Source organism: Ostrea edulis, chromosome 8 (genome assembly GCF_947568905.1).
Source record: "Ostrea edulis chromosome 8, xbOstEdul1.1, whole genome shotgun sequence".
In the NCBI taxonomy this organism is placed as follows: domain Eukaryota; kingdom Metazoa; phylum Mollusca; class Bivalvia; order Ostreida; family Ostreidae; genus Ostrea; species Ostrea edulis.
The window spans coordinates 6,780,019-6,792,780 of NC_079171.1; the positions used below are offsets into that span (position 1 = coordinate 6,780,019).

Sequence of the window (12,762 nt, forward strand, 5' to 3'; positions counted from 1 at the left end):
CTACCACAGACAGAAATATATACAGACATCCACACTACCACATACAGACATACATACAGACAGCCACGCTACCAAAGACAGACACATATACAGACAGCCACACTACCACAGACAGAAATATATACAGACATCCACACTACCACAGACAGACATATATACAGACAGCCACACTACCACAGACAGACATATATACAGACAGCCACACTACCACAAACAGACAGATATACAGACAGCTACACTATCTCAGACATACATATATACAGACAGCCACACTACCACAGATAGGCACATATACAGATAGCCACACTACCACAGACAGACAGATATACAGACAGCCACACTACCACAGACAGACAGATATACAGACAGCCACACTACCACAGACAGACAGATATACAGACAGGCACACTACCTCAGACACACAGATAAGCAGCAGACAGTCACACTACCACAGACAAGCTTATCTACAGATCCCACACTACCACAGATAGACATATATACAGATAGCCACACTTCCACAGACTGACAGATATACAGACAGCCACACTACCAAAGACAGACACATATACAGACATCCACACTACCACAGTCAGACAGATATACAGACAGCCAAACTACCACAGACATACAGATATACAGACAGCCACACTACCACATACAGACATATATACAGATAGCCACACTACCACAGACTGTCAGATATACAGACAGCAACACTATCACAGACAAATATACAGACAGCCACACTTCCACAGACAGACAGATATACACATAACCACACTACCACAGACAGACAGATATACAGACAGCCACGCTACCACAAACGGACATATATACAGACAGCCAAACTACATCAGACAGATAGATACACAGACAGTCATGTTACCGCAGCCAGATATATATACAGACAACCATATTATCACAGAGAGACATATATACAGACAGCCATACTCTACCACAGATACACATCCACACTCTACCACAGACAGCAAGATAGACAGACGGATAGTCATACTTTGTCCCTGATAGACAGACATACAATCATACTTTACCGCAAACATACAGAAAGACAACCATACTCTACCATAGACAGATATAAAGACAAACAGTTATAATCTACCACAGACAGACAGACCGACAGACATATTCTACCACAGACAGACAGGGATACAAACAGGCATACTCTACTACAGACAGACCGACAGTCAGACTCCACCACCGACATGCAGAAAGACAAACAGTTATACTCTACAACAAACAGACAGACGGTTATACTCTATCACATACAGACAGGAAGACAGACAGATATACTCTAGCACAGATAGACAGTCATACTCTAACACCCCTTGCTAAACAAATACATTTCCGTGTATTAAAAACAGTTCGAGATATTGTGTCATAGTGAAACAGGCTGAAAGACTTTCGCAACATTGACCTTTTGACAACAAAATATATGTTTATTTCTTTTATATTTAAATAACTACAGGGGTCCGGATTAGAATTTATCCTCAGAACCCCTTACTTAACTCTATAGGGGTGGTATGTCGGATGTGGCCAGAGAAAACCGAGATCCTGTGTCACAGCAGGTGTGATACGATAAAGATCCCTACCCTGCCGCAGAACATAGGCCACAATTTTTGAGCCCTTCACCGGCCATGTTGACGACTCGATAGGAATAAAAGGTTCCCGAGCGTGATCGTGAATATTAATGGCGAACTAATAACGGAATTTTATGGGAAACGGTATGACTCCGTTGCCAATTGCCCATATTATGTACCTACCTATACATGGTGTTTATGTATCACAACTGAATCAATGCGAAAGAACATTTTTGGTTGTTTTTATCACTTTTATGCTTTTATTATTATTACAAAATCAATATTTCTTGTAGATTATGATGAGGGGGATGTCACGGAGTGGGATTTGAATTCAGGTTTCTTTATTTTTCTATTCGAGAATGTTAACAAATTTTGAATATTTTTATTATATAATACGTTATTCCGTAATTCGATGACATTTCTTGCAGACATAATTGACATTGTAATATGTTAGATGAGGATATTCCGAGTTAGCCCTAACGGTGTACGATACTTTGTCATAATCCTCATACTTTCATACAATTTCTTTAAAGTCTATGTTTTCTTCCAGAGGGAAGATTAGATGTGAAAGTTTCAGGCCTTTACGGTTTAATTTTCTTCGCACTTCTGAGAAAGGGATATTATGATGGCGCTAAACAGCTGATAGAAACTGGCTGCGTAAGCATAACTTTATTTCATGTTCCACTTCAGATTGGTTTTGGAGTTTACTTTAACTAGTAACCTGTTAGGTCATTTCGATGGTTTATTTCTATTTATCTGCGTCTTTCGTCTTGTGTCGTTGAACAGTTTAAGTTTCATCTTCATACACGCAAATAACTATCCTATTCTTTTGCATGAAACATTGTTGTGACAAGGCAAATGCATATCTTAATTTCCAGAACTTCTGCGTTTGAGGGGTCTTAGGGACTAGGTAAAAACTGTCAACAGTTGATCATTCTTCTCTACCATTGTATATATGTAAGAAAATCTTAATGCATAGTCTTGTAGGACAGGACGGGTTCTACCAAAAGTGACAATTTCGTGATCCCCGGGAGAGAGCTTCTGACACTAGGGTGGGACCAAATTTAGTATAGAATGTGTGTTTAACCCTTTAGTAACATCATATATAATATTAGTGATACTAAGTTGAAACTGAATGGATATTTAGAAGGAGCTGTTGGACCTATCTTAAATATTCTTGATCCTAGGGGTAGGGGTTTTGGTAACAGGATACAGTCAAAATGCACATGGGGATTGAATATCTTCATCATTTTAAAGACAGTTTCTTTAATTTTGCTGATACCATATTTAAACTAAATGCATCTTTAGGAAAAGTAAAGAAGGATGTAGAGACATTGTCAATTTCGCAACCCCAAGGTCCTGTGTCGTCAGTCATTTAATGTATCTATGTTTTTTTAATTGTTCATCAGTATGAGCACAGTGTGTGACATTGTGTGTTTCAAGAACACATATTGTTTTATACTGCTGTTAAATATTGGAATTTATCTTAAATGTAAGTGCGAATTATCAATGTGTCTAATGGTGTCTAACGTGTTTCATACCAATTATTAGGACGTTCGTTAAATGCTAAATTTTACTACGGATTGCTTTGTTTACCTGATCAAGACATAAGGCTGATGGTTGATGTGACCGGTCAACATGTTGTTATGCGTCAATGTCCTTTCACTTCATTTTGTATGTCATTGACAATTTTTACATGAACGACAATGAACGTATAAAGTTTGTTTTCATATCCGTTTAGGGTAATTTGATCTCAAAAAATCACAATATCATACACATGTAGAAACATCACATTAAGTGATTACTGCCAGGTACAATAATTCTCCAGAGTGGAATTTAAATCCTAATTTTAAGGTACAATCTTTGATATTTGATAGCGTAAGAAAACAACATAGCTGTTCACTTATCTATCTGTAGTTAACCTTACAAAAGAGGAAGAATTCAACATGATACTTATTAGACACTGGTTGAAATAAAAGGGGGGCATTAAGACTTGGAATTGACTTTAGATTACAACGTAGTCCAATTATCTGCAGGTATTTCTAAAAATCAATAAAGATAATGAATTGCATGTGAGGCCGTTAGTTGCCTTAATGCTTGCTAGAATCAACCAAATTATGTCCAAATTTACCGATATGCCAAACCATCAACGCGATGCATGCGCTTGGACTATTTCATAAAGTATTATGAGTGAAGTTCCAATCGCTCAAAAACACTTGCATTGTAGAACACAGTTGCGTACTCGAAATGGGTGCTGAATATAATTTCATATCTAAATAGGTTAGAATTCCCCACCTGTTGATTGGCTGTGTCATTCTACAAGAGGCGGCCGATGACTGGAATACGAGTCAACTGCAAAAGGAAAAGGTCTTGCAGATGAAAGCGTAAGTGTTTTATATATATGTCCTCATATGCAAATATGTGATTTGGGACTAAGCAAAAGCATTAAGCTGCTATCACTGCATCTATTGATTTGAAAATTTATCCGTGAACTGGTATCATTGAGTATATAAACTGTTCGTTTTGGGTTTGTTGATCTTTGGGGGGGTATGCACCTTGAAGTTAGCATTGAATGTCACCCTTTATGGTGCTTTCCATTGCAAGACAGCGATTTAAGACACTTTAGTTCTGAGATAAAATGATATGTTGTTATAGTAAAAGTCACAAGCCCCTCAAATCCTCCTTAAGATTTTAATGAGAGAGTTTACATCAAACACAGTTGATGGTCTTTTATCCTTGTCAAGATTTAATTTTTTTTTTAGAAACTTAGGACCCTTTTTCCGACTGACCCCTTCACTTTGAAAAACGGTGATACGCATTCGATTAGAATTATTTTATCAAATATGTACGTACCGTAATGTAATCCTCGTCCAATGTACAAACTTATTAGTCAAATCAAATGTAGTATATGTATATCGTAAAGGTATTGAAACTATTTTATATCATCGTGGTACAGTGAATGCAAAGTGGACCCGCGAGTTATAAGCTACTGTGCCCACATCACCAATGTGGTGTGGAATTTGGAATGTGGGAGACACCAACAGACACCTGTTACTGGGTCGCACGGTTAGAGGACGTGTCTGATCGGGACGAGCAAAATAGAACAGAAGTTGCGAATTTATTTCATATTACTTTTATTTTACTTACAATTGTCCTCATTAATTCGCTTTACTTGACATGGTCGTTAAAATCATCCAGTTTGCCAACACAACCTATGATATAGGTCAAATACTATCTGACATGTTTCATACCGATTGTTAGGCCGTTATTGACACGGGATGATTACGCATCCTCCGCACCTGATCCCACCTCTGGTATACCCAGTGCTCCATGTTTGCCCAACTCTCTATTTTGCATTGTTGATAGGGGTTATGGGATTGGTCACTGTTCGTTATCGTCACCTTTCATTATAGGAGTTGTGAGAGTGATCACTGTTCATCATATTCACCTTTTTACCACTACATGTATATTATGCATTTTATTCAAACTACGTAGAAATAGGTAAATAATTTGAAAATATTGAGTATATGGCAAGAAGTATGGCTTATTTTTTATTTCTTCAACAGATTGTGCACCCATTTTTTATTTCTTCAACAGATTGTGCACTCAACAGGCCTTACGAATAACGAGTTGTCTTCACGAGGCTGACGCAGACGACAGGAGAAAAACTAGAGAGGGGAAGATATCAGGACGACGGATTGATCACGCGGGAACACTTCTGTTGAATCATGGGTACCTTTCAAGCGCAATAAAGACAGAAAACAGCACTTATCTAAACGACGAAATCGTCAAAAAAGTCATCAGTCAGATGTGGTACAAGCATGATAGTCTCTCTTTTAAAAAGGTAAGTTTTTATTCAAGTGTACAGTAAATGTAGAAGGCACACATTTTGGATATAAGCTGGAAAAAAAAAACCCATTAACATTAGTGCATCACTTAAGGGATGACATTTACTACCACGATATATTTCATTGAAATACACTACGTACACACAATAGGGAGCGAGTATCCAATTCGTTGGTTGGTTGATTGGTTGTATATTGTTTGATATCCCACGCGTGAATCTTTCGTTCATATGAAAACGTCACCATTGCCGGTGAAGGGGTTCGAAACTTAGACCTAAAGTCAGCGCTAATGGCCTTTTAGCATGCTGGATCTTGTTCATGCCACTCTTGTTTTGACACAGGGACTCGATTTTTGCGGTTTCATCCGAAGGACCGCCCATGTTGTCGCCTATTTCAGCAAGTAAGGGATAATGAGGATCTATTCGAACCCGATCTATTTTAAAGTTTACAATGAAAACGAGTTTTCACGAAGTAAAATGTATACAGTTAGTCAACTGCCCTTAATATTTTAATGTACACAAAATCATGACATATTTCTCTATTATAATTTTGTCTTCATGCAATCTTAAAACCCAAAGATTAGGAAATTATTTTCGAACACTGTTTATTTGCAAGGTGATTATGTTTTGATACTTGCTCTCAATATCAACATTTCTCCACAAATGTGCTCAATGAAATCAGTTCAGATCGATCAATACAAGTTTAGAGTAATACATTTAATTTACAGCTCTCCGTTATAGTCCACCGCTAAAGTGGGAGAGAAAAACGGAGTATTTGGGCGGGGGAAATTAGACTCTCGTAAGGTACAAGGGTTAATTATTAACGCCCAAGGGGTTATTCTACATATATATGAATTACGTTTTAAATAGATAGTTTGTGTTTATGAGGAGATAGCTACATAATACGGTACATATTATATTGAAATTATAAATAGGTATAATTCTTAAGGATTCCCGCGAGGATCCGGGTTAGAATAGATGCTCAGTGTCCAAAGATTTAAAGGGATGCGACTGAACGGGGTGGTCCTTCGGATAACACCGCAAAACAAGATGCTCCGTGTCACAGAATGTGTGGCACGATACAGATTCATCCCTACTCAAAAGCCGTAAGCACAGAACATAGAACTGCCGAGCTAAGGCCTGAATTCGGCAATGATGACGTATCCATGTGAACGAAAGACTCTCGATAGGGACGTTAAACAATATCCAAACCATTAAGTATGAACGAGGTATTGACTAGCTACCTAATATGGCTACGCCAAAAAAAACCCACCTGCATGTTCAGTTCGTATTGGGGTTTACACTATATTTAAAATACGATTGTACATGTTAGTGGGAAAATATGTCTAACACTTTTTATATCACCATTGTGACATGGCGATGCAAAACTCTTCAATCCTATGTACATGTAAAACAAATGTCAATTTTCCTCACAGAGCTACAATCCTACATTAATAATGTGGTAATGGCGAATTATTCCAACCTCTATTTCTGAAACTCCTTTCTATTTTAGGGCATGATGTTCGTCATCTTGGCATTGTTCCACTTCTTCTTGTTGCCTCCATTGATGTTCACCATGGAGAATAGACCATTTAAGTGGTAACAATTTAACATTGGCATGTGTAATTTAAGTGGTTAATGAAGTCACTTGAATGACGGTGTTTTAAGAAAAAAAAATTAACTGTAAAAATGAGTCAACATTGATACAGTTACTACAGAAACGATAATAATTTTGTTTTTGTCATTTAAGGATGAAATGTTTTCATTTTCATTACACGCGTTAAGATTGTACAACTAGAGCAGTGTACAATGGTAAATTACAGTCATTTTTACAAAAACGTGAAGATGATAAACAGTGATCAATCTTATTATATTTATAAAGAATAGAAAATTAAAAGTAGGGCAAGCACGCCAGGTGTGGGATCGGATGTCTATCTAAGAGGATTACGCATCCCCTGTTAACCAGTCACACTCGCGTGGAGCCCTATATATCATTCAATAATAATAATAAAGAACGGCCTGACCATTACTATGAAACAATCCAACTTAATGACAAATATTGTTTGCAAATTAGAAAGTTAGTACTACCATTTAATTTGCGAAGTGGCGATTATATTTTAGGTCGTTGATCTCTGTTTCCATGAAGTTCTTATATGTTTCAAAGTGTATATAAATCTAAACTTGCGTAAGAAGACACCTAAAGATAAAGTAGGTTATCGACCATATAAGAACGAGAAATGATTTACTCAAACAGGTCCGTAGGTAAATATTATGACAGGGGATGTTTACTCTCATCACGCCTCTGGTATTTCCAGGATCCGTGTTTGCCCAACTCTGTACTTTGTATTCCTTGTGGGATTGATGGGACTGACCATTGTTCGTTATCTTCGCCGTCCATGAGTAGGGTATTTCAAATGACCCCCTGGAGGTAGCAGGTGCGCGATAACATGCTATTGTTGTACACAACGTTACGTTTGTGACAAAAAGCAACATATAAAAAATGAAATGCGGTAAACAATTATAATGTGCAGATTATTTGATAAATATATTTTATGTGTATAGACGGAGTATTCAATAAGTATATTTTATTTTCAGAGACGGGGTATTCAATAAGTATATTTTATTTTCAGAGATGGGGTATTCAATAAGTATATTTTATTTTCAGAGACGGGGTATTCAATAAGTATATGTTATGTTTATATGCGGGGTGTTTGATAAGTATACTCTATGTTTATAGGCAAAGTGTTCAAAAAGCATATTTCATATTTATAGGCGGAGTGTTTGATAAGTATACTTTATGTAACAAATACACCTTACGTTTATAAGCTAAATATTTAACAGGTATCTTTCATAAATATATAGACTGAGTATCTAACAGGTATATCTCACGTTTATAGACTGATCATTTTAAAGGTATAACTCGAGTTTATAGGTATGATAAACAGTTCCACCGTGTTCGTTATGTTGATAGAATATGTACCAGATCTATATTATGTTTAAAGGATGGTATTTTTAACATTTGTAAAGTGTACATTATGTTTGTAGAGTATGTATCAGGCATATCTTATGTTTAAAGGCTGGTATTTCTAACAGTTGTACAGTGTACATTGTGTTTGTAGAATATGTGATAGGTATATCTTATATTTAAAGGCTGGTATATTTAACAGTTGTACAGTGTATTTCATGTTTGTAGGTTCTACAAGCAGTATCAGATTCCTGCCATGAAAGTTCTTCTAAATGGGGTATGTATGGAATCTCACTTGGAAATTGATTGTAGATGACGAACGGAACTGTGAATGAAGTCTGCATTGGGAGGGACAGGAGGCATCGCAAGAGCAGACAGATAATAAGGAGAGAAAGAAAGAGACATACATAAGGAGAGAGAGAAGGCAGAGAGAGGTGGAAAAGAGATAACATAGAGAAGGGGAGAGAGAAAGAATGAGGTGATAGAAAAAGACGGAGACAGACAGAGAGAAGGAGAGAGAAAAGACAGATACGGATAGTGAAAAGGAGAGATAAAAGACAGAGAAAGGTGTAACAAAGAAAACATGGAGAGAGGGGAGAGAGATAGTTAAGAGAGAAACAAAGAGACAGACAGAGAGAAGGCAAGAAAGAAGACAGAGAGGTAGAATATAGACAAAATAGATAGAGGGTAGAGAGAGAATGAGGAGAGAAACAAAAAGACAGAGAGATAAAGAGGGATAGATGCCACAGAGAGAGAGAGAGAGAGAGAGAGAGAGAGAGAGAGAGAGAGAGAGAGATGTGGAATATAGACAAAATAGAGGGGAGAGAGAGAATAAGGAGTGAAAGGAAGAGACAGGCAGGAGAGAGAGAAGACAAAGGGAAGTGGAATGGAGACAAAATATATAAAGGGGAGAGAAGGAATGAGAAGAGAAACAAAGAGACAAACAGAGAGAAGGAGAGAGATGAGACAGACAGAGGTAGAAGAAATAAAATAGAGAGAAGGGAGATCAAAAATGAGGAAATAGAAAAAACAGACATACATAGAGAAGGGGAGAAAGAGAAGACATATAGAGGTAGAATATATTTAACATAGAGAGGGGGAATAGAGAGAATGGGGAGATAGAAAAAAGACAGAGACTGGCAGAGAGAAAGAGAGAGAGAAGACAGATAAAACAGAGAAGAGAGAGATGAAAAGAAAAAGAAATAGAAAAGAGAACGGTTTTCATTAATGTAACCGAGAAGTAATAAGTAAGATTTTAATGATTTAATCTCACATTTCATTTATTCATTCATTTAGAGCGATTATACAATGACCTAACGTAATAATCATGCGAAGTATTGAACAATTTTCATATCCATGACAAATTTATATGTGGATATGCCCAAATTATTTGTGTGACATTCCACTTTTTATCAATTACAATTTACAATATACACTGTGAAGGACTTGAACATTTTAAGGCGTCTCTCCCCTTTTACCCAAAATCACAGTGAGTAGCAAAATAGCAATGCAAACCGTATGAGATGTGAAAACTTGATGTTGAAAGGCATCATTCGGGGAGTGTATACTTACTTTTAAATCTTATATCAAGTTTGCTACTACAGTTTGGTTTGTCGGTTGTGTTTGAATTCATATTGAGTAGCAATATAGCAATAGCAAACATAGCACATATGAGAACTTCCCCTGATATCGAAAAACATCATTCACAAAACGTATACTTCAGCTTTAAATTTTTCTGTTTTGCTATTACAGTTTGGTTGGTTGGTGATCTTGAATGCACTAGCCTACATGTTGCTCTTTGATTTTACCGACGAAATAAGTCGAACGGATTGTTTTATAATTGCCTGGATGGCAAGTTTGTTCCTCGACGAAACAAAGCAGGTGAAGGAAGTTGAATTTTAACATATTAATGACAAAAATATGAACATCCCCCACATGCTTATATTTTACTACAGTATATATCCCTAGGATTATCCATGTGTTTCATTTATTTTGGATAAACCGTAAACCTGTTATTCTCTAGATTTAGAAATCTGAGGGTAACTGATCCCTACATTGTAGCAAGTTCTGTTTTGCGTTTTCAATTTCACATGCATTTGACATCTTGTGCGGAATTGTACCATCATCAAAATAGAAAACTTATAAAAACGTGTACAGTGTGCAAGTTACACATTTCAAGATTAACTAGATACGACGAGCTAACTTTGCAGACAAATCAGTAATTACGTACATGTGGTTCACGTGATCTCTGCAATTCCTCTCGGATAAAAAACGATGTTTAAGTGCATATGTTTAATACTTCCAGGTTATCATTTCAATAAGGAGAGGAAAGATCGGATCTTACCTCAGGGACTGGTGGAATCGATTAGACTGGCTGACACTGATCGTGTACTGTTGCGGGATGCTGACTAAATTAGGTGGTACTAACCACAACGCGTGCAAGACTCTCCTTGTTTTGACGTTTATCCTGATGAGTGCGAGGTTCCTCAATTTACTGATGATATCAGAGATTATCGGGGCGAAACTTGTGATGATCAAACGAATGGTAAAGTATAACACTTCCAGAACGCCTGATTCTACCTTCTCCTGGATATTCTGTAAAACCTTCTTGTTTTACGTTCCATTCATGAATGCATCACTCATGTAAGAAGACACATAGCATGATACATACTGAGGATGCCATTTTCTCATGTATCGTGAGCAATTATACTTTGTATACTTTCGTTTGTTTTGTTGTTTTTATATTATTTAACGTCCCGTTCGTGGATGTTTCATCCATATTGAGACGTCACCATTGTCGATGAAGTGCTGCAAACCTAGGCCAATGATCGATACTTACAGCCTTTGAGCTGAAAGGGATCTGTATTGTGCCACACTTGCTGTGGCACGGGAGCTTGATTTCTGTGATATCATCAAAAACCAACAGATATGGCACGATAAAGATTCATTCTTGCTCAAAGGCCATAAACACCAAACAAATACCTACATTTCCCAGCTCTTCATTGACAATGGTGACGTCTACATATGAGAGGAAAACAATCTCGAGCGGGACGTTAAAAATACACAGCCAACCAATGTGAGTCTTATCTGAGGTGCTATTACTTCATAAGTATGCTGACAACATGGTTTGTTTTTTTATCTTTCAGTTTGTGGATACTTTTGCATTCCTTGCGATAACAACAGTGATTACGGTGTGCTACAGTGTGTCATATTACGCCATTCTCTACTCCGAGGACTCGGAACTTAGTTTCGCTGAGATGGAGAGAGTGTTTGGCAATGGATTTTGGATCTTATTTGGGGAGTTAGCACTGGAGCAAGGCCTATGTACTAAATTCGTGCACTAACATCCGATGTATCTAAAGGGACTGATTCACGACCCCTCTGTTTTGCTTGCCATTTTAAATTATCATAATCTACTTTTGTCAAATGTGTTTAAAAGTTTCACAAGAAAATAAAGTGATGAGTCATCACAAAAGCTCATTTTAGATACTTCAATATTTGTTTTGTAAAGAAAGATTACGGTATTTTATTTTCATGAAATGTCCGAAAGGTATATATATCGATCTACCTTAATCATGGCTATCACTTTACAAGTATTCTTTGGGTAAAATGTGTCGTATAATTTGAGTTACACAATCAACACTTCAATTGTTGTTTGTAAACATGAAAATACTGGACACTTTGTTTACAAAATACATAGTTACTAAAATATTACTCTTATCTTTGTATTTAGATTGTCAAAAGTTTGACTTTCTACTAATGTGTTATATGTTTAATGAACAATGTATTTTTCTATTCGAAAAAACTTGATCCAGTCCCTTTAATACATATGATTATTATTAAACACCTTGAAAGGAATTGGTTTTCTACAGTGATACTTTGAAACTGTATATGTCATGAAATTCAACATGTACAGTATGATGTATTTCCAAAGTAAAACTGATTACAATGTTTTTAGTGAAGGAACCAGAGTGTACGTTCAACAGAACACTGTACAGTAGTGGAAAGGTGGAACGCTGCCCGTCAGAATTGGGACTGGCTCTGGGTCACTACCTAAAGGCTGTGTACGCTTTGTTCGCCATCATTCTCCTCTTAAATCTTCTTATCGCTATGTACAGGTTTGTGTCAAACTACATAATTATTCTCTTAGTCTTCTTATTACCATATACAGGTATGCATGTACCAAAGTACAATTTAGTGAGCTATATCATATACTTCTTATTGATATGTACAGGTATGTTCCAAAAGAACAATTTAAAGAAGTAGTTCATATACTTCATATTGCTACGTACAAGAATGTACCACATTACAACGTAGAGATATATACAATATACGTATTTCGTATTGCTATGTAC

At 36.7% G+C, this 12,762-nt stretch overlaps 1 protein-coding gene across 1 annotated transcript in view; it reads left to right on the forward strand.

The window, feature by feature from the left end:
• LOC125662445 (uncharacterized) overlaps positions 1–12,762 on the forward strand; it is a 62,636-nt gene that overhangs the window by 33,163 nt on the left and 16,711 nt on the right. Inside the window, exons 24-33 of the mRNA XM_056148061.1 lie at positions 1,892–1,933; positions 2,149–2,255; positions 3,879–3,982; positions 5,196–5,442; positions 6,956–7,041; positions 8,636–8,684; positions 10,160–10,288; positions 10,713–10,952; positions 11,554–11,731; positions 12,366–12,525. Coding sequence (XP_056004036.1) covers positions 1,892–1,933; positions 2,149–2,255; positions 3,879–3,982; positions 5,196–5,442; positions 6,956–7,041; positions 8,636–8,684; positions 10,160–10,288; positions 10,713–10,952; positions 11,554–11,731; positions 12,366–12,525 — 1,342 coding nt within the window. The remainder of the gene's footprint in view (positions 1–1,891; positions 1,934–2,148; positions 2,256–3,878; positions 3,983–5,195; positions 5,443–6,955; positions 7,042–8,635; positions 8,685–10,159; positions 10,289–10,712; positions 10,953–11,553; positions 11,732–12,365; positions 12,526–12,762) is intronic.